This window comes from Plectropomus leopardus, chromosome 12 (genome assembly GCF_026936395.1).
Source record: "Plectropomus leopardus strain MGB_pleo_1.0 chromosome 12, ASM2693639v1, whole genome shotgun sequence".
Lineage (NCBI taxonomy): Eukaryota > Metazoa > Chordata > Actinopteri > Perciformes > Serranidae > Plectropomus > Plectropomus leopardus.
In genome coordinates this window covers 5,831,875-5,855,716 of record NC_142187.1, presented here as the reverse complement: position 1 = coordinate 5,855,716, position 23,842 = coordinate 5,831,875, and the positions used below count along the sequence as shown (strand labels likewise).

Below are 23,842 nucleotides of genomic sequence, written 5' to 3'. Positions count from 1 at the left end.
ACGTGTACCTCAATAGCTTCCACACAGCTGAGGTAAAGCAGATCTGGCCAAAAACTGTTTACCATCCAGCAAAATGTGGGCCCGACCACCGGGCCAATTTCATTTTATCTCTCTATTTGTTAACTTTTAGTCTTTGGATGTTAACAGTTTGGTTTGGGTTTCACTATGATGCTTGCAGATATTAAAAAGTTGTTTTATGGCCTCTGAGGAAAAAACAATAGTCCTAAAAGATTCACAAAACATCAAATCAAACCCCCGAGCCTGAAATACTGCCTTAGTCTTTCATATAATGTTATTGACTTAGTTTGTATAACTCCATACTGTATGTGCTGATTGGATTGATCCATTGAGGCCCAGTGGCAAAACAGCATCTGATTAAATTTTGGAAATTAAAAAAGGAGAATTGTGCATAGCATCGAGCTAAAGAGTCTCCATGGGTAAAACCAATCAAGCAACATTGAATATCTGATGCTCTAAATATACATCCCGGTGAATTTATTTGTCTTCATTTGGCTGGAGTGTTGGGATTTACTTTGTCTCTGCCTGCAGGGTTCAAGCTGAAGTTGAGGACGTGTATTTGAACTGCCAGTGCCTTGTCTGGTGTTAGTACAGGCATACACAAGGTTAGTCATCTATTATGGATGAGCAGCCTCGGCCAGTGGAGGACACTGTAGTCACCTTGTTGGATATGAATGCACAAGGAGAAGCTTTGAACCCTGCATGAGGAAAAGTCCAACTTTAGAACTGTGCACTTCAAAAATACAACAGTGTCAATGCTGAAAATGACTCACTTCTTGGTTCAAATGTTCTTTAAAGCATCTTCGATACTTCCTTTAACTGTCTCAGGTAAGATTAGAGCCAGGTTGGAGGAACAGACCTTTTCTCTGGCCTCTGACCCCAGCTTTGGTGCAGTTCATTGACCCTGATTCCCCTTTAGGATTATGCCCATAATAAGTCTGGCTTGTCTTCCAGTCTAGAAATGCTGGAGTCTCAACTCATCCATTAGGCATAAACAGTCTCGTGGTGGGCACGGTGGCCATGCAATGAACTGTGGCAGATTAGACGTCCTGCTCTCTGGCTGAACCGAGCTGGCTGGGATGTGCAGACCTGGGATCGTTTCAAGTCTATTCTATGTGTCTGATGAAAACATGGCAGCAGTGTTGTAAAACACAGTCCTTGAGATAAATATTTAATGGATAGGCAAGATTTTATTTTACATTAAAAACACTAGCAACTTTTGGCATGCGTATAGAGGAATGTAAATGCTTAGATATATTGTCATTTTATTGTCAATCAACAGGAATGGACTCTGGACTTATTTTATTATCTGAGTTTTTTTACAGCAAAAACATCAAATGTCTGATGGTTCCAGCTTCACTACTGTAAGGACTTGCTTTTTGGTTTTTTTTTCTTTGTTCTATATCAACTCAATATATTTAGCATTTGGATCGAGAGTCCGACAAAACAAGACATTTGAAGACCTCAATGTTGTGCTCTGGGGATCTGTGTTAGGTATTATCTCACTATTTTCTTTCTTTCATTTTATAGACAAAATTGGTGCTGGGCAATGCTAAAAAAAAAGGCAAGTATTCCAATATTTGTTGACCAAATACCTCAGTCCCGATTGTGCCAGTATTATAGGGTTGGCTATTGGTGCTTTATAGCCTAATAGCAGTAATGTGTATGTAATGACTACGTGGGTAATAGAACAGCTAGAACAATCTGGTAAATTCAAAAAACCACATTGCTTTACTGTTCTGCAGACTTTAAAACCAAGGAAAAGACAACACTTATGATATTATGATATCCGAAATCTAAGACAATATCTAGTTTTATATCACAGTGTTGATTTAACATCCAGCCCTGGACGAAATAATTATGTTATTAACTAAGAAAACGATTGGCACATTAATCAGTAATGATGATGGCTATCCTGTTGTGTTAAGTTATGGGCTCCGGATATATTTCCCCATTTCTCTCCCGGTGTTTTATCTCAATACTCGTAGGGGAAAAGGGAAAGAGAGTTTATCAGGCTAATGGAAACAGTTTTATCCATGAACTGTCAGTGATGTTAAGGAAAAAAAGGTTTCTTGATCAAGGTTTGGCTTTCTGCTTTGGTAGTTCCAGTCCGCCTTGGCCTCAAAGAACTTTTAAGGGTCAAAGGTTCAGGTCTTTGGCCTGTACAGAGGTCTACTAACAATATGGCTACATCATAGAAGTCAGACACAGCAAGACACATGGGTATGTCTTTTTCAACTTTGGCCCACCATAGTTGCCCTAGCTGTGCATACACAGTTTTTATGTGCAAGACCAGGTTATTACTCATCCTTTGGTTGCTTTTGGTTCTACCTTCTTCTCTTATTTTTTTTTTTTACAATCTTTTCAAAATATCAGCCATTTTACACTGAGTGATTTTAGGCTGTGATGAAGGTTGACATTCATGAAAGAAACTAAAAATTTTGTCACTCCAAAACCATGGTCCTTGACTGTATAGTGACACGTCAAACTAATTCAGAGCTTTGGCAACCAAAAAAAAAAAAAACCCAAAAACCTGCAGCCAGCAAAATTCAGTCAGTGTCAGAAATTAAGGGCCAAATTCTCACACTGTTAAAACCCACTTCTAGAAACCAACCAATCAGCAGGACATGTGCCAGTTTTTAATAAGATTTAGGCAAGACAGATGACATGCCTCTGCTTTTATTGAAGTTTTTTTTAAAGCTGAATGGTAGCATCAAGATTCTTGGCAAAACCTGATAGCCTCAAATTAATATCATACAGTCTGACATGCAGCCAAGGTTTTAAAACACTAATCTTGCACAGTGTGACATGCAAAAACTGACATGATCATTGTCTCATTGTCAAGGTTGCCCTTTTGGACTTTGTTAAAGCATTGTTCCCAGAGTTCAGCAATTACTCTGGTTGGAACAATGTTAATATTACCTGCAGATTAACTGAACTTAACCTGAGTTACTTTCAGTTTCATGCTGTTTTCCTGTTTCCTCCCAGCTGCTCATTGCATAAGCATATACCCAAAAGGCTTTGTAAGATGTTGAGACTTAAAGCAATTGAGACATCCACAGCTGTATCCCACTGCTTTCTTCGTCTCCAAGAGTGCGACCTGTGCTGACTGCTGCTGTTCTGCAGTCTCCCAGGACACACAATGGAAAGAGGTCCAGTGGCAGGTGTGCGGCTGAGCTAAAAAGCCCATAAAGCAGCCTTCACAGGACCTTTTTTGTATCCACAAGGAGCTGAACAAGTGACACGGCTTTGGATTTATAGGTCGGGGCCTCCAGCAGGGTGGCAAGCTGCAGCGGGGCCTGGGCAGCACAGCGGCAACACCGCTTCCATCTGTTGTCACGGTCTGCTCATATCTGCATGCTAATCCTTCTCTACCCACACCTTCATGAAAACACCCTTGTGGCAGCGCTGCCGCTGCAGCTCTTTCAGCATGAGGAATTAACAGAGCAGGGAGCACAAAGACACGGACCTGAGGTTGATGGGATGTGAAACGCAGATAGAGCGGGTAGTAAAAAATGTGAGATTAGAGGGAAATCAAAGAGGTAAGAAGCAGAACCTTTGTGCAAGCTCATTTCCACATAAAAATGTTGTCACCACTCAAGCCTGTGCGCCCAGTAGATTGGCTTGATGTTTGCTAATTCATGTAAAACATGCAGAGGGTAGTCAAGGACAGTTATATGTTTCAAGGTCTCAAGGTTGGGGACAGTCAGCAGGTGTCGAAGTGTGCCTCCCTGCCTCCGTTTAGTTGATGTAGCTGCTGGCAAAAGTCGTCCCCAAGCTGACTAATCATTTGTGTATGCAACTGTAATATGCTTTCAATGTCTGAAAATACAAATCATCCATCAAAGCACGGTTGTAATGTCTTTGGGCTGGAAAAGGGCATTGGGAGTAGGTGTGGCATATCTAAGATCTAATAAATATACATTTCCTCAGGCAAGAAGAGAAAGCTGTGAGATCTAAGGATTCATTTCCGACTCTGCCGCCATAGCAGATAAGGTTTGATACAGTGCAGGCATGCAAAAATCTACATTCTTCAACTGAAATGTGGAACTTTACAAATGTATGATCTGCACAAAAATACTGAATTTTCGCCACCTATAGTCAATGTCTAATGAAAAAAATCACGTTGTGATAAAAAAAGAGTAAAAAAATATATTTTTTTATGTTTTAATTACTAGGAAACCCACAGCTTCAATACAGGAGTCCACCACTTCCTGACCACATACTGTGTTGAACAGGCCCATTCTCATTCCGAAGTCATCAATTACTGCTGCTTTGTCAGCAATTTTGTTGTCAAACAAAAGCAAAAAGCCACCTTTTGCAGTGGTATGATATTGCACCGGGCTGCGTCACTTTGTTAAGGTAGACAGATGGAACTTGTCATGTTCCCATGATATGCCGCTAAAAGAGCTTGAAAATCTCTACGGTAGTTGGAAGGATGAGTTAGACAAATCCCAGACTTTCAGCCGGGTGTTTGCTTCACTTGAATTAAAAGCAAAACCCTGATGTTTTTCTTCCTGCCCAACCACATGCTTTTGTTTTGTTTTTGTTGAAACCTAACCATGTGCTTTTGTTACCTAATCCTAACTATATGTTTTTGTTGATGTCCCAACGTTGGTTGCCAAGTACTTTTTTACCTTAACCTAACCATGCAGCTGTAATAAACATTTGCTTTTGTTGTCATCCCTGCATGAAATACCACAAGCTTTAGTTATCTAAATCTAACAATGTGCTTTTCTTACCTAATCCTAACTATGTCCTTTTGTTGATGTCCCGACGTTGGTTGCCAAGTACTTTTTTTTTTTTTACCTTAACCTATCCATGTGGCTGTATTTTCCAATCCTAACCGTGCGTTCTTGTTGTCCTCTTGGCGTTGGATGTCACACGCTTTTGTTATCTAAATCTGACCATTTTGTTTTGGTACCTTAACCTAACAATGTGTTTTTTATTCTTGTCCCGGCATTGGTTGCCACGTGTTTTTGTTACCTAACCACATGCTTTTGTTTCCTATTCCTTACAATGTGTTTTTGCTGATGTTCTGACAGTGGTTTCCAAGTTCTTTTGTTACCTGAACGTAAATCTCACCATGTCCTGGTTGTGGCATCCTGAAACATCCACAGCAGATGCAGGAGGATACCTAGAGCGTAAAATGTAGACGTGGAGGTCCACTAACAAAGCGGCAATATGTGATGACTTGTGATGAGAACGTGTTGGTGGAACATGTCTGGGCCCTGTGGCACGCTGCAGAAGAACAGGCTGCATGTGCATGCCATGCCTTCAATATGTGTCCATTTTAAACAAATCTGCCAGTGGAGTGACAGTGGCAGGGCTTTTTTCGAAAAGTGTTTTGACTGAAATGTCGTGTACATTCAGACAATTTAGAGATATTATACCGGTGAGACAAATGTAAGACATTTTGTAAATGAAGCATTTTTGCCTCTAAAGCAGCCATTGTACCATGACAGTCATCTACAGGATTTATCTGCTCTCTAAAACCTTTTCTCTGAGAAAAGTGTGCAGTCAGCTGTTTCATTTGGAATACACAGGGAAACAAAAACAAGAGGATGGGATATGTTATCTTATCTCAGAGATGATATCTTTGACAGTGTTTCAGCTTCAGGGGAAATAACTCAACACTTAAATAACTTCATGTGTTTCCATCTGAATGAAACAGCAAGAGAGAAAAGCAATTTCTTTCCTTTATCATTTTAATTTTGCAAAAGAAAGATTTTAGCCAATTAAAAAGTTCTTTTGACAACATGTCAAAATATAAGATTGTAATATTAGACTTCAAAACCATTTCCATTATTAGCTGCTTTGTGAACAGTCGGCCCCAGAGCAGGAAATTTTACCATGACAGAGATGTGCAGGATGCGAAGCTCCTCCTTGGCAGAATCATTGGCCGGGTCTTCGGTCGGCTCCGGGAGGTTCAGGCTGCCGTCCTGGTGGTGGATGTGGAAGAGCAGAGTGCCATTCTCCAGCCACTGCTGCCTCCAGCGCACCAGAGGGATGTCCTCTGAATTCCCAGAGATCTCTGCCAGAGACAACAGACAAACAAAGGGGGCTAAATGAGAGGGCATTACAAATCTCCTCGCAACAATGGCCAAAATCATGAAAGAGATCCACTGGAATTTGGCTAATTAACCATGAAAGACAGACATCTCATGGTGTTGGTTTCATTTCAATAAATAAGATTTAGCATATGAATGGGATACAACAGAGTTTATGCTGTTGTTTTTCGGATAATTTTGTCCAGATTTCTTTGCATCTGTCAACCAGGATAGGTGCCCTTTCACACATTTAGCCACATTAGCTGTCGGTCCACCACTTTAGTCTGGAATGAAAGATCAAACAGCTGTTTGATGGATAACCACAGAATCTTGTACTGACATTCATGGTTCCCTGATGACAATTCCTTAGGATTTTCGTGATCCCTAACTTTTCCTTCAGTGTGACCACACGGTCATTTTCATTTTTCCTAGAAATATCTCAACAGCTGTTTGATAGATTACTATGTAATATTGTACTGACATTCATAGTCCCCTGATGACACATCCTTATCTTTTTTCATGATCCCCAACATTTCCTGTAGTGTAACTAAAAGGTTGATATTTTTGGTTTTCATTGAAATATGTCAACAGCTGTTTGATGGATTACAATGAAATAAGGTTACAACATTCATGGTGCCTTGAGGAAAATTCATTATGATTTTGGTGACCCATTTCCAATTTCAATGTATCCACGAGGCTGACATTTTTGTGATTTTTTTGTTAAATATCTCAACCGCTACCAGATGGAATAGCATGGCATTATGGACAGATAACTACAGTATGCACCCCAGAGGATGGTCCATTGACATTTTAAATAGTTTCATCAGCAGGCCAATGTATTCACTTACCCATTAAAATATATTACTATCAATTGGATGACTTGGATGGCACAAATTATGTCAGACGTTCCTGGTTCCCAGATGATTTATCCTATTGTCCTTGGTGATTCATGCTAGAGGGTCAGCTGTACTAAGTGTTTAGTGCCAACTGGCAAAATGTAGCATGCTAAAACACTGAGCATAGGTGGTAAACACTGTTCACTCTACAACTGGTAAAAAATGTTGACATTGACATTGTCAGCATCTCATTGTGCTGATGTTAGCATTTAGCTTAAAGTTATGATAATTCCTAACCGTCACTATTTTATACTTCTTCTACAAACAGTTAAGGTGCTAGGGTACATAAAATAAATAGTGGCCAGTGCCAGCTATCACCTCTGCCTACACCAAAAACCTCTCTATCAGCTGCAAGAGTTTATATCCATGTTAGGAAGAACAAACATCCCAAGAAATGATAAAACTCAAAAGATAAAGATGAGTAAACAGCGATTTTCTGGAAGCAGCCGAGCATATGAAACATTGTGCTTTGTGTCATACCTCAGTTCCTCAGACACTGCACTCCTCGCTGTTTGAAATATTAGTGATGTACGTCGCCAAAACACACACAGTGCAGAAATGGAAAACATTATAAATGCATGACAGAGCTTTATGGGTGGTTCTCTGTTATGTAAGTTTGAGGAGTAGCAAAGATGCATCAGGCTCATAAGTCATAAGAGGTAAGAGTGCTGACTAGAAGACATAAATCGAAACAGAGATCACTGAAAGTGCAAAAGGGATTCCACACTGACTCCAAAACGCAACTCTACTCACAAGCCACTTCAATGGGCTAGTGCTGTAATGAAATACATGCCCTTTCCTGCAAAAAGACAGCTCCTAAATACAAGGAAAAGAGGCAATAAAATGGGGAAAATATTACTTAAAATAAGCTAATATATCTGCCAACAGAAGAGTATAATGTCACATGCCAAGATTTTTCAAAAGTATGTAGTCTCAGAGAACCCAAAGATATCTTAAAACCAGCAAGAAGGCCATATGTTGAAGAAATCAATAACTTCCAACGGTCATAGCCCTTAAACCATTAGATATTCAAAAAATATTCAGTCATCGAGAGGGGGTTTACAATTTAAAGGGAACATTTAATTTAAAAACTTACGATGTTGTCACCACTAGGTAAATAATAATGAAAAACTAGATATTTGATTTGGGGTATGTGAGTGTATGCATATATGTTTCAGTAATTAGAGTACAGGTTTAAATTAATAAGGAAGCAGGTTAATTAAAATTCAATGACTTAAGAGAAGGGGTGGGATTAAATCAATTTTGAACTTCTTCTCACTCCTTTATGAATATGTAAATCACGTCAGATGTTTGTCCATTTCTTTTGTTTCGTGTTTTTCATTGTCTATAAATATTACTGTTTTTGTCTGTCTGCTTGTTTGCGCAGTCATTTCTCAAATTTCTTTTTTACATGTTTGAAATAAATCAAGTCAAGATCAAATCATGTGTTGTCTGAGGTTAAATTGTTGAAATCAGAAACATAACAGTTTCAGTCCTTGAGGAGCTCCATTAGCCTTAGCGACAGTGATGTACACTAGTACGCATAGTAACCTTACGGTACCCTAAAGAAGTGCAAAATTGCTTAGATGTCTTGATTGGTTCATTGGCTGTGCTTTAGATTTTTTTTTTTTAATTTGCAAAAAACAGAACAGAAAACAGAAATACAACAACAAAAGGACATAAGGTTGTGCAGGTGAGATTCAGAAACCTCTTATGAGGAATCTCTCAGCAATAAGGACAATAGACTAAAGCCATGTAATCCAGTCAAATACCGTCCCTTGGTCAGTGATTTTGGCTTCAAACACCAACTCCAAAAGGCATCATACGTGGTGTTAGGATAAGCCACTGAGAGACGTAAGTTTACAAAGCTGCCAGAAGGTGTCAGGTTAAAACACTACCAGTAACAATGTTCAATAAGGAGCTGAAAAAAAAATGGAACAAGTAACATCTGTACTTTTAGAAATGTCTTGCCTGCAATTCAATATGACTTTCTGCTCAGAAATCTCCCTTTTGAAATAAAAGCAGCAATCAGAATGATAATTTTGTTGTGTCAAATATATCAAAATGTATTACATTCACGCAATAATAAATTTGTAAATTTAGGTATAAATATTATTAAATAGCAGTCTCTTTGCCATATATGGTGGCTGCCAATGATAGTACACAGCACAGTACTTTGCATGTCATTTAGCCCTGTTTTTGTGCGTGTTGCTGAAACCCTCTTATGATCAAACTGTGAGTGTGCCCTACAATGTCAAATATGAAAACCAATAGTCTGCACCTATATAATAGGCCTGAGATGATTGGTATTAAATAACCGTGGTCCTAAAGGCTTCCTACAGTGGAAAAAATACCTGGGTTAATATGCAGAAATGACACATATAAATACCTCCTTTAGCAGAATAATGAGTTTTTCACATAGTGTGGAGAGTGGACAGCCTCTTATCTTCCTCCTTCATATAATGTATAAAGATGCACATTCAGGTTTGTCATCACACCCAAAGAAAGGGCCAACCGAGAACACAAGGGCCACATTTCTGTTTTTAAATCAATGTAGTGACATTGAAAAAAGGACTGTGAATGCTACTTGTAATACAATTCTGCCTGAGGACAGACAAGGGAGGACAGAAATATTTTTTAAGTTTTGAATATATGTAACTTTTAAACCATCACACTGCAATGTTAGCCAAACTTTGTGATTTTTGAATTTACAGATAAAATGACAGATTAAGAGGTCCTTGGCAAAACTGAAAAAAACATTTAAAGATAGAATCTATTATCTGAAAACTGAATTGTCAGAAAGCCGAGATGTTGGAGAACTTGGAGATGCCATAACAGAGATGAATGGTTTGAGAGTATTTTTTTTTCTAAATACTAAATTTCCTTAATATCACTTACTTACTATTGCTATTTTTTTTTTACAACTTTTTTTCAGCGTGCTATACTATGGCATTTATCAACACGCTATACTATGACTTTTTCCACTGTTAAAAACATTGACTTTTTCTGCTGTTTTTTTCGACGTGCTATACTATGACGACAATACAAGTGATATTGTGCTACATTATCTAACTTTCAGTTTATTTACATTTGTTTATTACCAGTTTACATTTCCATTGTTGGTGGCTTAAGTCTTTATTCCCTATCACATTTCTAATTAGGAATTTGCAGGTCAGATCAGGTCCTGTTTAATGCCGCTATACCATGTGCAGGATGGTACTTAGTGCACATCCTTACAATATTTATGGAACTATTTTGAACTCTTTGCTATGAAACAGACTATTACACTGATTGCGAGCATGACCCAGTGCCATACACAAATCCATTACCCAAATATATTGTGCCAGCTCCACTGCTTTACAAGCTATCAAATAATTTAAGCTCATTTTACACACGGATGTCACAATGAACCAAACAGAGGAGAAGTGCAAGCACAATGCAGAGTAAAAAAGATGGTGGGAGTGCGCTGAAGGGACACAGTCCATTAACGAATAGTCCATAATTGATCAAAGTCCATACTATGTGCCGGTTTATTCGTGCCACGGCGCAGCGATGCGGTTGCAGGGAGAAATCACTGCCTGTAAATAATAATGAGGATAGGCCTGATCAAAAGAAAAAGAAAAAAAAGCCAAGAACTGAGTGACTCCAGCAATAAGTAAAGGCACTTGTGTTAGCATGGGAGACGAGAATTAGGACGGGAACAACAAGGGCTGGGAAGCCAGGGTAAGGCGACAAAAGCAGCGCAGAGGTAAAGCATGAAAGACATCCAGCTCTCAATACACAAAACCTACTTATCACTACAAGGCTGTGTGTACAGATCTATATATAAACACAAGCTAACCCCATGCTACACAACAGAATTACACTCACTACTGCCTAAGATGTAGTTGCAAGCAAGATTTTAGTGCTGATCACAGGCTTTTACACAGTGGGTGAAACTTCAGGAACATGCGTCCAGATACACCACCTTTGCACCTGCACAGTGTGGTTCACATTGATTCACAGCCTTAAGTTATTTTTTTATTTGTTTGCAACATTTCATTTGTGTCAGTAATTTATTCTTTAACCCTTTGAAACCTGGATCAACATCACTTTTTCTGTGCTGCGTTCAGTTGTCTCTCACAGGTATTAAACCCTTTAAACTGTGAGCGAATTGGTTTGATTTCTCATGAAAAAATGCTGAAAAAATGAGCACCTTGGTAAGAATGTCCTGCAAATAGCAAGAATTCATAGATTTAGAGGATTATTTTTAAAGAAGCAAGGGAAAAGATGTCATAAAACTGTTCTTTATTTTTTTATAATTATATCTTTAAAATGATGTTGCAGAATTATTGCTGTTTTTAACCACATGTTTTCAAGACAAACACTTTCATCCAGGAGCCCACTGTTCACCTCTGGTGTGATACTGAATGACGTTCGAATGACCATAAAGGCATTGAGTAACTAGGTGAGTGATGTCCCACATTTTCTTTTTTAATATATATTTGAAAATATGTTTTGTTTGTTCTTTTAAAACAATTCTCCATTTATTTATTTACTTATTTTTTACTTACTTATCAGGTAATTTTATTGTAACTTTTTACTAATTTCTTGCAATTTTTTGGGCCATTTCTTATTAAGTTGTTTATTGCCTTCTTCTCAAGCTTTTGAAAAAAATCAGGGCAATTTTTTGCCAAGTTTTCAAAGGGTTAAGATGGAGACCACGACAAAAATCTTTCCAGCTAAACTCAACATGTTAACACTAACATGCTACCATGCTCTTATTAGCATCTAATTCAAAGCCACTGAGACTAACGCTGTGACCTGATATACCTGTAGACTTTGTTATTTCAAGAAAGAGCTTCTTTTCATCTCTCTCCGCTAAAGTAGCTAAGTGACGTTTTATATGTAAATTGCTCTCTTGCTCTATGTGCATCACCTATGTAAGCACTTACCTAGCTTAAGTATTCATGCTAAGAGCAGGCACCATTAATATTTTGTGCACACATTGCACATACATAAAAGTACAATGCAGTCCCAGCTTGCACTTAACTTCCCGCCGTGTGAGCGAACACCACCTCCTTTGTCAGACAGCCCATTACACTGATTACTCTAAACGAAACACTTGCATGCTGGAAAATAGCCATAACCCTTATATAGATTATAACCTGTTTACAAACCAAAACACTTCATTCGTTTCCTGTGACAGAGCAGTGTGTGTGTGTGTGTGTGTGTGTGTGTGTGTGTGTGTGTGTGTGTGTGTGTGAGAGAGACAGAGAAGCATAACAAGGTTTGGCTTGACAATAAGTGATGCCCTCATGCCGCAGTGAAGAGGGAGTTCCCTCTGCCCATAGATAAGATTTAAGAGTCCCGACTGGTTTTAACCTAAATGCAAATGATGTGCCAGAGTGTGACAGGGCACTTTTTAAAAAGTGTGCTCTCTCTCCCCCTGGGGACTAGTTTGCCATGAGAGCGGGATTAATGAGACCGCCGCCTGGCTGCGCAGGACCCTGTACAGTGCCACCCAGCAGAAAAGCAGGAGGGAGAGAAAGATGGAGGAAAAAAGAAAGAATAAGTAGGGAAGAAAGAAAATGCAGAGGTGATTCAGGGAGTGGTGGAAAGTGGCCACCTACCAGCATTAAAATGGATCAAAGTAATCTGATTAGGCCGCATTATTAGTGCACCTCCGCTGAATGCAGATTGGCTCGAACCATTTAGTTATAAGAGTTTCAATTCCTTTAGAATTAAATTGACGTAGCATCTATCTTAAGCATTCTGAAAGCCTAATCTTTAATCCAGGCATAAACAAGTGGGCCGGTCCACCGCAGAGCGCAGCACAAAGCATTTTTCCATTCCCTAATTGATTGACAGAGCACTTGCACTGCTAGAATGTGATAGATCACCAAGAATTCAGGGCACTTTTTTTTGTCTGAATCTTTGCTTGCATGTACATAGATTGTACTCTGCATTAAAGGGATTGTTCAGATATTTTTGAAGTGGGGTTGTATGTAGCACTTATCCATACAAAGTATATTACAAATAGTAGATGTCAGTCGGCATGGCCCTGGTTTAGAGAAGCAGCCTGTAGTCTGACATGAAATTAAAGCATTCTAATGCTATGGATGGGGTCCACAACAAAACGGATTTTAGCCACAAAAAACCCCTCTCAACTTAAACAATCAATATCAGTTTTATTGTACGTTATATTGAGAATATTTTCACTGCCTTACCTTAATGTCAGTGAGTGATTTCCAATGGAAAAAAAAGGGATTTTGCTTTCTTTAAAGTCAGACCCCATTGAGAAATCAGTGATTTAACCCTTTCAAAGCTGAGCAAATTGGTTTGAATTCTTTCAAAATCATCAGGCAACAATCAACTAAAAACAAAATGGCCCAAAAATCTTTTTTTTTAATAATCCTCCCATTTTTTTTAATTTTGTTTTGTTTTATAAACTTAATAATAGGTAATTTCGTTGGCACAAACAAATTTTTAGGACATTTCATGCCAGGTTGGTCATTTCATTTTTTTTTACCATGTTTTCAAAAGAAATCAAACCAGTCTGCATAACAAGAGAAGCTCTGCCTATGCAAGCACAACTCATGTAATTAGCAAATTCTCACAGGGGGGTTTACAATTAAAAAGAAAAAAAGATTTGATACTAACTGTGGCAAGATTAGCACAGCATAATGCAAATAAAGTAATCACGGTAAAGTAGTGTCTGATGCAGTTTAGGGACATGCTGTGCACATTTTTTTGAATCCCGCAATATATAACACTGTCAGATTTTAGCACCCAGTGGGGAGGTTTTGTTCTGTTCCAGGCAATAACATCACAGTGAAGTGTCAGTGGTGGAATAAAATCATCCATCTTATTGGCGAGTGCTTCTGGATAAGATGAGGGGCTCAGTGTTAAACTGGAGCTGCATCAGATTCATACAGGCCCGCTGGGACATTGAGGCTACAGCCTGCTGCTAACAATGTCACCAGGCTCTTTTTGTGCCTGCTGTCACTGCAGTGATGTATTAACTGGTCAGTTCGTATATTACAACAAACATTTCATAATTAACCTTTAGTGGGATCTATGCATGTAGGTTGTGGATTCTTTTGTCCAGGATATGAGGTTTGTGTCTTGGAGTTTTCTGCTGACACAGTAGAGGTGAATGGAATAAAGTCTTGACGTCATCTTCGGGCTTGCTGCTGCAACTCACTGCAATCTCTCGTTGACGTGTTTTTAATTGGTCTCTCCAATAATGTGAAGCCTGCTCCTGGACCTCATCAACACTTTTAGATAAATGAATATCTACTGCAATAATTGCTATCAGAGTTTGACCCAACAGTGACTTAACAAAGTTACACAACAATTTATCAGCATTCAAAAGAGCTACAGCTCCTCTGAAATATTTTCAGAGTGGTAGTGTGGACAATATTTAGTGAATTTAGACCAATGCTTGCAAGGGTGCAAAAAATGGAAGGACTAGCTTTAATGCTGCACCAGATGGACTAACTTCCATCCAGGACAACACACCTGGTGGGCACTCTCTCCCTCTCTCTATAGGCGGGTCTCCATTAGCCTTAAAATTGCCCAAAAAAAACCTCCCATTTATCCCCAAAAAGTTTTCCCACTCCCATAAAGTGGTATTTCAGGTGATTTGAAAAAGAAAACATATTTTGTAAAACTGCAATGGAAACACTTTTTTCTCACTTTTCTAGGTCAAATTATGCTAAACAAAGAATGTTGGCAGGAATTTGCTCCCTCGTGATGCAGCAGGCACTACAGGAGGTGTTATTGCATTGCATAACTCTTCAAAAGTTGAGCGGATCATCTTGAAGTTTTGTATCCAAAATTCCTCTGTGAAAGCGTGGACTATCACCTTCCAGAAATCCCTCATACGTGGCCGCTCCCATGTATAAGGGGCTTGCCTTTCGATTATTGGTCGCATAACACGCCTATGTTGCCTTCGATTGCAAATAATGACAGCTAGTGCGGTGGCTGCCTTAGAAAGGTGGCTGCAGGACTGTGAGTTCGGAGCTCACACTCCTGCAGCAGTAGTCTCGTGATAAACAGAAACACTATTGTGCTGAAGCAATGCACTACATGCAACTCTACAATGAAAAAGAATTCTACCCATGGGGGGTTATTGCTATAGTTTATACAAATACCAAAGTCCACAGTACTCATCCATAAGTACTCATGCCCATTCCCAAAAATTAATTGATGCATTTAGGGAAGGAATCCTCCCATATATTTTAATTGATTGCGATGCAGTAAATATAAAAAAGTATATAAATATGTATATGTATATGTATATGTATATGTATATGTATATATATATATATATATATATATATATATATATATATATATATATATGTATATATATATATATATATATTTATTAACAGTTTTTTATCTTATATATATATAAGATTAAAAAAAAACTGTTAATAAATAATTAAGTACCTGGAAGTGAAGCCAACCATATGAGATTGATGTTCTTACTTGTGGAGGATGACCAGAAAGTTCCAGTTTCAATTTAGACTCCTATTTCTTTTGTTTTGCTCAAAGCATTGAAAAGTTGAATTTTTTTTTTTTTTTTTTTCATAAAAACTGTTGTAACTGCAGATAATCTTGAGACCTTTTTGTCATCTGAACTTTTCCTTTGGTATGGAGATTTTTGAATTCAAATGAACCGATAAATCAACACTATCAATATAAATAATACATAACGATAAATTGAATAGAAAACCTCTAAATCGGAATCTCACCACAGAATGCAGCTTGTGTCTGAGTCTCCTCTCACAGAGGTTGAAACGTCACCAGTGTATTCTCTCTCCCTGAACTCTGTTCCACCAAGACGACGATAACAATCGTCACATCACGCGGTCACCAGAGGGCATGGCGATAAGCAGAAATTACTTTGGAGTTGTTGATTCTGAATTCCCCAAACTTAGCAGCAATAAACGCCTATTAAATAGAACACGACATTCTTGAGCTGAGAGCCCAGCGGCTGAGAAGGGAAGAGGGGAAGGAGAGACAGGGTACTAATTTCCAGATCATTATTCTAATGTGAACACATGGAGGTTGTCCTTCAAGCCTGTCCTCTAACTACACCAAAGTGAGGCTGATTTCTGAGGGGGCTGTGAAGTATTCATTTCACACAGTAAACACAACGTTTTAGCCTCGACAGAGGGTTGGGGATGACTTTCACATAACAAAACCTCTACATTTTTTAATGAAACCTTTACATTTTGTATATTTAGTGGATACATGATGATCTAAATATGTATTGTGACCTTTTAACGATGTCTTTTCTACAGCATCTTTAAGGGAAAAATTTGCATTAGGCTGTTAAAGCAAACAATGTGGGCAAAGAGTTTCACAGAAGCGCAGGTGCAGCCCGGCCCTTATCTGCAATACATGATTTATATGAATCTTATATCTCTCTCTTGGATGTGTCTGTTCACATGCGTGGCATGGACAAAATATTTTCAATATCCCCATGGAAACAGAGCTTGAATGAATCATGAAAACTACCACTCAAGAAGGTAGACCACAATATAGCACATACTGTTTTATCAGCACATCTCAGCTTTTATATTTGAGATTCTTCGGGACGGGATATGAGATTATTCAGATTATGGTAACACACCACCTCATAAAGTGCAAAATATATTGAATATAAAAGAAAGGAACATCAAGAAGGTAAACTGAAGCTGCAGTCTTTGTCGTAGCACATACAAAACATACATAGTGTATACTATGGGTCTGATTTTTGTCTTGCTGCGTCTGGCTGATATCACTAGCTATGGTAAACACAAGTTAAAGGTCTTGGCCCGAATCAATTCACAGAGAAATCCACATTTTGAGCAGCCACGGTCGGACAACTTCTGTGATGATATGTATAGAAAATCTAGGTGCAAAGTATGTAACAGATACTAACCTGCACAAAGAAACACATTTCCACTTTCAATGCAGTATGCGTACTGACTTTTCTAAGTATAGGAATTCTTGCTAGTTTTACAAAAAGTATCAGAAATTCTGCATCTACAAAAACTTTCAAAAATACCAAGTCTCACTCTAAACTCATCAAATAACGATACTTGATCAGGGGCCCTCGGCATCAGATATCGACACACAGAGGCACCCTTTAGCAACAGTATGACACGCACTGGTTGGCAGTGTTTTTTAAAGCTTAGAGGCCATGATATAATAAGCGAGAAAGTCTGCATAGAGTGAGCAGGAGAAGTGGTAGATGGGTACTTTGGGGTTTACTATTACTACTATTATGTGTAGCAACACTTGTATATGATTAATTATGTGTTGATTTATTCTACTTTTGCAAAAACCTGTTGAGGAATCATTAATTGTTCTTTTATGAAAAATATAATTTCAGTTTGTACAACACTGATGGGATATAGCTGCCCAGCAATGTTGTGTTTGGCTGTTTTTAAAAAGGTAAATCTGTTTTCCCATAAAATGTTAGTTATTACACTCCTGTTTGTGTACCTATTAAAAAGACTAAGATATAACACACTGGCTAGCTGTTAGCTCTCTGTGTCTCCCATTATACTGAGCAATATAAAACACTGAAGACATAAATAAGCATGTTTTCCAAAATGTTGACTAATCCTTATATTTTGTGACCTTGTGACCACAGTAAATATTTAAACCTGGCATAGAATTCATAAAGAGCATGGGATCAGGGCATATATTGTATAAGTGGTGTGTTTTTGAGCCTTTGACCGTAAATGGATTTTAAGAGTTACCTTTTAAGTTTGATTTCACCTTACAACATATTTCAGTATGTGCTGATCATCAGCCAACACAGAGGGCAGACCCATGCGGTGATTTGTACAGCTCAAGGTGTTTTATCTTATGCTGAGTCATTACTCAACACAGCATAGAAACCGGTTTCCCCGAGCCTGACAACAGGCTGGTCAGGGCAATGATGCACTGTGCTGTGAATTTTAATTTGGCTCCATCTGTAATCAGCATGTGGTCTGTTCAGCTGCTTTCCAAAAGATAAATAAATAAAAACAAATAAAGCTACCCCCCTCAAAAAACTGAGTTTTAAGGGCCTTTAAAGAGAAAACATAATGAGTAACTACTAAAGTCTGGACATTGATTTCCACAGCCAACTTCCCAATACACAACTACAAATACAAGGGAACTTCAGAAGAGCTGAAGAGAGCAGAATAAAGAGCAAAGGTCACTCTCGCTCCTTTTTTGTATTCTTGTCAAGCACTCCTCTTATACATCACAGATTACTAAAACATCAATATGTGTATTTCACAGTATAAACATATGGAGAGGAAAAAACACCTCCAATGCTCTACTTAACAATGTGGTCAAATTTCAGTGATGATTTACAACCTTGATTTCTGTTTGAACACCTGTTTCATTCTTTTATCCTCAAAACATAGCTGAGGCCTGTTCGGCTTGGCTTCACTGTCATTTCAGGGGCAGCAGCTCTACTGAAGTTTTGGCATTACGCATCTTGTATGTTTTTCTTTGCTTTTTTAGAATGTATTCTTACAAGTAACAGATGGCAACACTATTAAACATAAGACTCAATTTGCTTGTGTCCTTATTAAAAAAGGACACAGAGTCTGATGATTTTACTTAGACATTTTGGGACATCTAATCAACATATCATGCATCTGAGTGGTGTTTAGGATATGCCTCCCCTTGAAACATATAAACAAGTAATACTTTGAGGTTTATTAGCATGTCCCTCTGTAATGGTGCCAACCCTAGCTAGAATTTAAATACAGCATACATACATAATGCTGTCAAACACTGGCAAAAAATGCCATTGCTCAACTCATCGCACTACAGGATGTTTACTGACTCTGAAAATTTAGTATTTCACGAGGATGGGGTGGTTTTGCCAAACATGGCAGTACACACTTTGGCAAGCTCCATGACCATCTCAGCAAACCTTCTGGCACATTGCCAGACTGAAGTCATTTTGACTAAATAGCCAAACCACGGAATTATAACTTCCGGATCGGTCTTTTTTCCATAGCTTTCATTGTGAAAAAGGCATCTATATCAGCATTTTATCTATTGATTTTTTTAGCGTCACAACCCTCTGCAAAATGACTTGTTTATCCATTTGGTCCAATAATGTTTGGAAAGTCTAAAAAAAAAGCAGCATGTTCAAATCATTTTAATCCCCTTTCAAGTTAGCAGAGCGCTAAACCAGAAGTTAGCCGCTCAGCCAGCGGAAGTCTCTGATGTACTTACTCTATGGGCCCCAAAATGCAGAGTGTCAGGTGATTATATACTCCTGAGGTCAGTGCTTTTTTTTTTTTTTCATGCACCGCTAAGCAACTTTCAAAGTAATGAACAGGCCCTGCCTCCAATGCTGTAGCTGACTGACTCGCTAGATTTGTTTCTAATCTTGGAAAATCAGGCAAACTGGACTAATTATAACATACAATATTATCAGTTTATTCGATGCATGTCAAATACATGGTTTACAGGTTATGCAATGTGTGTTTTTCTGCAATTTGTATCTTTGGTCTGGGCATTGATTAATGGAAGATACTAACCCTTACCATATCAGAATACAGAAGTAGATGTTTGCTGTTGGACAAAATGAAGTCCATCTATGTCAAAATATGGTATCACTCTTAAGTTGTACATATTTTATAGTACAATGTCAAGACTGTCAGTTTGAGAGTGTAGGTATCAGCAGTCAGGCAAAAGTCATTTGGAAATCTGGCAGAGTTCTAGTTGCACTTGCAGCCCTGTCAGCAGTACAGGGAGCGAAATTTAATTCCATCCTTGCAAACAGTGTAAGTTATAGTTAAGGCTGGAGGTCTCGTGTAGAGTTAATCTTAAGGCAAAAATTAGGTTTTCAACTTTTTTAGGTTGCCGATTTGCTAGCTTACCAAAAAAGTGACAAGATGACCAAATGTTAGCAAAGGAGAACACAGGCTATGTGACAAAGGAAGTAAATCAATGCCTTAAGGTGAAATACTTCTTTGGATGTCCCCAATTTTATCTAGATCTGATCTAGTGCCATTAGCCTATGTTAGCTAATAATAAGCTAATAGTAAGTAGTGTCATCAAAGTCTTTGTTGCTGGGTAACATGCATTACAGATTTACTTAACTGGCTTGATGATTCTTCTATACATGGGCTGATTCTTTGGCTCTGAATTTTAGTGATGAATGTGAAACATAAGGTTGATGATATGAGTTTATTTGCTAGGAATAGCTAGGAATTCCCATGAAAAGACTAAATAAGAATGCATCTGTCTGTAAATACTTTCCAACCTCCCTTTCAGTCTGTGGCACTCCCAGAGCTAATTAAGTTTTAGTACTGTGGATGTAAATATTTAAGAAAAATGGACAATAATATTTAGTTTCAACTTTTAAAAAGGCTCAGTAATTTTTCTGGAACACAAGGGCATAAACATTCAAACAAAGTACATTTGTTGGGAGCTATTCTCAGCTGTGGATTGAGTGCTCTTGTATTTACGGCAGCAGGATTATGTGTACGTGGGATGGACTTAAAATAAATTGTCCATGTTCATAACAAAAAAAGAGCATGTCACCCTGAGCCTGTGTGACTCACTGATGTGTTTTTAATAGTTTTTGGATAACAGTGAAGCTCTACGGCACAAAGGATTGAGATATATCGGGCTTTGGATACACACAGAGCTTGTTAGTAGGATTCATTCATTTTGGGTTGCAGTTTTGGTCTTGGAAATTTCTCAAAAGCATTCAGATGGTGATACTTCTAACAGTTTGAAAACTGCCCAGAAATTCTGCAATGTGACGTCAATAACCAAACATTTATTTTTGCCAACCTGACTGGTCTGAAAATTTGCTATACCACAGAAGTGAAGAAAAGAGGCTACAAGGCCTGAATATTGTCTAGCTTTTCAGCTCGCTCACTGCTATTTTCACTCCTACATTTCCATTTGGAACTTCCTGTTAGGGGATAAGTGCCAATACCCGACCTGAAAGTAATTCAGGCATATAAGGTAAATCTATAAAGTGTCTGACTTGGGACTAACGGCATGCTCTTCTCTGAGTGGGCCCACTTTGTGATTTAGTTTGACAAGACAGGGATATTTTACCAAGCAGCAATCTTGAAAATAAAGCTAACATGAAAGTGCCATAAACTGCAGTTCCTCTAATGGCCACCTGAGGCTGGCTCCAAGAGTGAGTCAATTCTTATAGACCCCAATATTAGAATGCTCAACTTTGCAAAAGAAACAATCGTGTTTACAGCCTATTACAAAAAATGTTTTTTGTCTCTATAACTAATTGTACATAGGGTGATTTTTTTATACAACTCACCAATGTAAATGTTTTTAAGGCTTAACGATAAGTATTATTTAAATCATGGCCGCTTTGAGTGACAGGTAGGTGCTTTCCGGGGACAAGTCACTACCACAGCTCAAGGTCTGTTAGGTAACATAACCATTGTGTATCAGCAGACTGACATAGGCTTAGCCATAGCTGCTTTTAGATCAGTTCATAGGGTTAATTGTAATGTTTTGGTCACCCCAAAAGTCTTGTTCACTTGTCCTAAAACACCATCTAAGGAGTAGGATATATATTCTGTCCAGTTTCAACGGTCTGTTGAATCTGTTTTTTATTAGCAAAACAAAAAAGAATTTGCATTATCACCATTAACCATAGCTGTAAATGCACCATCCCAACCAAGCTAACACCTAGTTTATCTTCAACCTGTCCTCTAAATATACTCAATTATGGCTGGGTCCCAAGAAAGTGCAATGTGCTTTGATTTCAATTTTCTTAGTGAGCAAATGAGGAATAGCATCTGTCACATGATTTTATGATGCCCAAAAAGGCTTTTTCCCACTGACTTGCATTGCGAAGGAGACATTTTTTGAGTGTCCCCACAGCCACATATAACTCTGTCCACTATCAGACTTTTGTCTAGTGGAAGTCTCTTGTCTATCTGCTTGGTGCAAGTGCTTCATGTGCGACAGAGCAACTTTTAAAGGCACGTACAAGGCTAGACCTCCAGTGATGTGTCCAGTTTTCTTTATAAATCTATGCTTATGGCACCAAAAATCCGAGATGGCAGCAGCTGAAATGCCAAACTCAAAATGGGAGTCCATAAAGTAATGGGTGACATCACAGTGGCTACATGAATGATTTCATGCAGTCTGTAATTTTAATGCAACACCTAGTTTCCTGTTTTAGGCATGCAGGCATTGTGCATGTCTTATTAAAACCAAATACAACACATAGAGACAGCAAAACACAAGAGGCAAAGACAACAGGGAACACATCTGTTTTAAATTTAAGCATGCCCAAACTGCTGAGAGTTTAATGTGATGATATCGGCAGACGCTTGCAGAGGCATTGACACACGCAAACAGATTTGTTTTAAGGGAGATCAGCAGCTAAACAACGGTCTAAGAGAGAGGCTGTTTTTTTTTCCGAGGCCTGTTTGCCCAGTGGGAGAGGGAGAAGGGGGGAGGAGGCCATATGGCCACGGAGCTGTGTGCTTGTACTGGGATTTAACAGCAGCAGAGAGAGGTGTGTGAATGTGTGTGTATGGTGGTAAGAGGGGGTGAAGGCTGGAGCTATTCTGCTCACATCCTCATGCGGTGTCAGGGGAAGCTGCCCTCTCTTACCTCTCCTATCTCAGTCATAGCTTCTGGTTAGAGTGAGGAGGGAAGGGAAGATAGGGAAGAGGGGTGGGGGGCATTAAAATCGAAGTCGGTGTAATGGGATGAGTAGACGAGGAGAGCGGTGGAGTAGATGGTGAATGGGAGGACGAAGAACAGAAAAACATTTGAGTTGGGATTTTGATCGGAGGTCTAATCTAAATTCAAACTTCAGGGTACGAACCCACCACTGCTGCTATAACAACCCTCCCACCCCCCGCACACACACACAAGTTCCCAATCTGTGTACCACATAGGCAAGTATAAGCAGCAGCCCAAACATGTCTAGAATCCTTATCAAAGACCTGCCTACCTCCACCACCACCACCACCTCCACCACCAGTATCCACAACACAGTCAGCAAAGCCCAGCTGCCAAAAGAAACTCTGCAAGCGGAGGTGGAAAAACTTCGATTGCAATTTTTTCAGCATGACGATTCAGAGGATATTTCCTAGGAACCAGCAAGTAAACAGCATGCTTAGAGAGAAACCTTGATGTCAGTGCTACAGCAGACCTGAGGCTCATTAATAAAACACTTCAGCGGGGGAAACAAAAAAAAAGCCTCAAGAAAGAGTTTTAAAGACTGAAAAGGTGCTCTTCGTGATATTTGTCCAGTACCGACACAGCTGGGTTGCTTCTTTTGTTCCAACATCTGAGTTGAACTAAAGCTGTAGAAGTCATTCACAGACACACAAACATTCCAGTGTCCCTGTGGAACGCGTCTGGGCTCATTTTAAGGTGTTCGGCGTTCAGCCTTGCCAATTTTCTACATGAATGAGGGTAGGAAACAGCACAATCAATCAACGTCGGTCCCTTCCCTAACAAGCTAGCCAACACGGGACTCCGCATATTAACCAAGACAGCCGGGAAATGGTAATTTGTGGTAGCTTGAGAAGTTCTTCTTTTAAAATTTCATGTCAGATGATTATGTATGGGACACGGAGCGTAGAGGACGGAGGGGGACGGTCCGCTTCAAGGTGAGCCGAGATCACAGGAGGTTCTGCCAGCAGCTCGTGTAAAATACATGGAGCGCTTCAGTTTGATGAGATTCGACGAGACTGACCCCACTTGGCTGTAATTAGAAATTCCACTCGTGGAAAAGTCACACATCCTAGAGAGTTTCTACAAAAGCGAGCACCACGATGAATCCCATTAAAAGCGAGGCGGAGCAGATGGATTGTATTGTTGCCAAGATTGGAAGTTTGGAGAATGGCTTCGACAGGTTGCTAAGCTGTT

The 23,842-nt window shown here is 39.0% G+C and overlaps 1 protein-coding gene across 2 annotated transcripts in view; it reads right to left on the bottom strand.

Moving 5' to 3' along the window:
- astn1 (astrotactin 1) overlaps window positions 1-23,842 on the bottom strand; it is a 513,900-nt gene that overhangs the window by 423,299 nt on the left and 66,759 nt on the right. For both annotated transcript variants that reach the window (XM_088085587.1, XM_042497522.2), the window contains exon 4: window positions 5,871-6,052. In XM_088085587.1, the coding sequence (XP_087941713.1) occupies window positions 5,871-6,052 (182 nt within the window). The remainder of the gene's footprint in view (window positions 1-5,870; window positions 6,053-23,842) is intronic.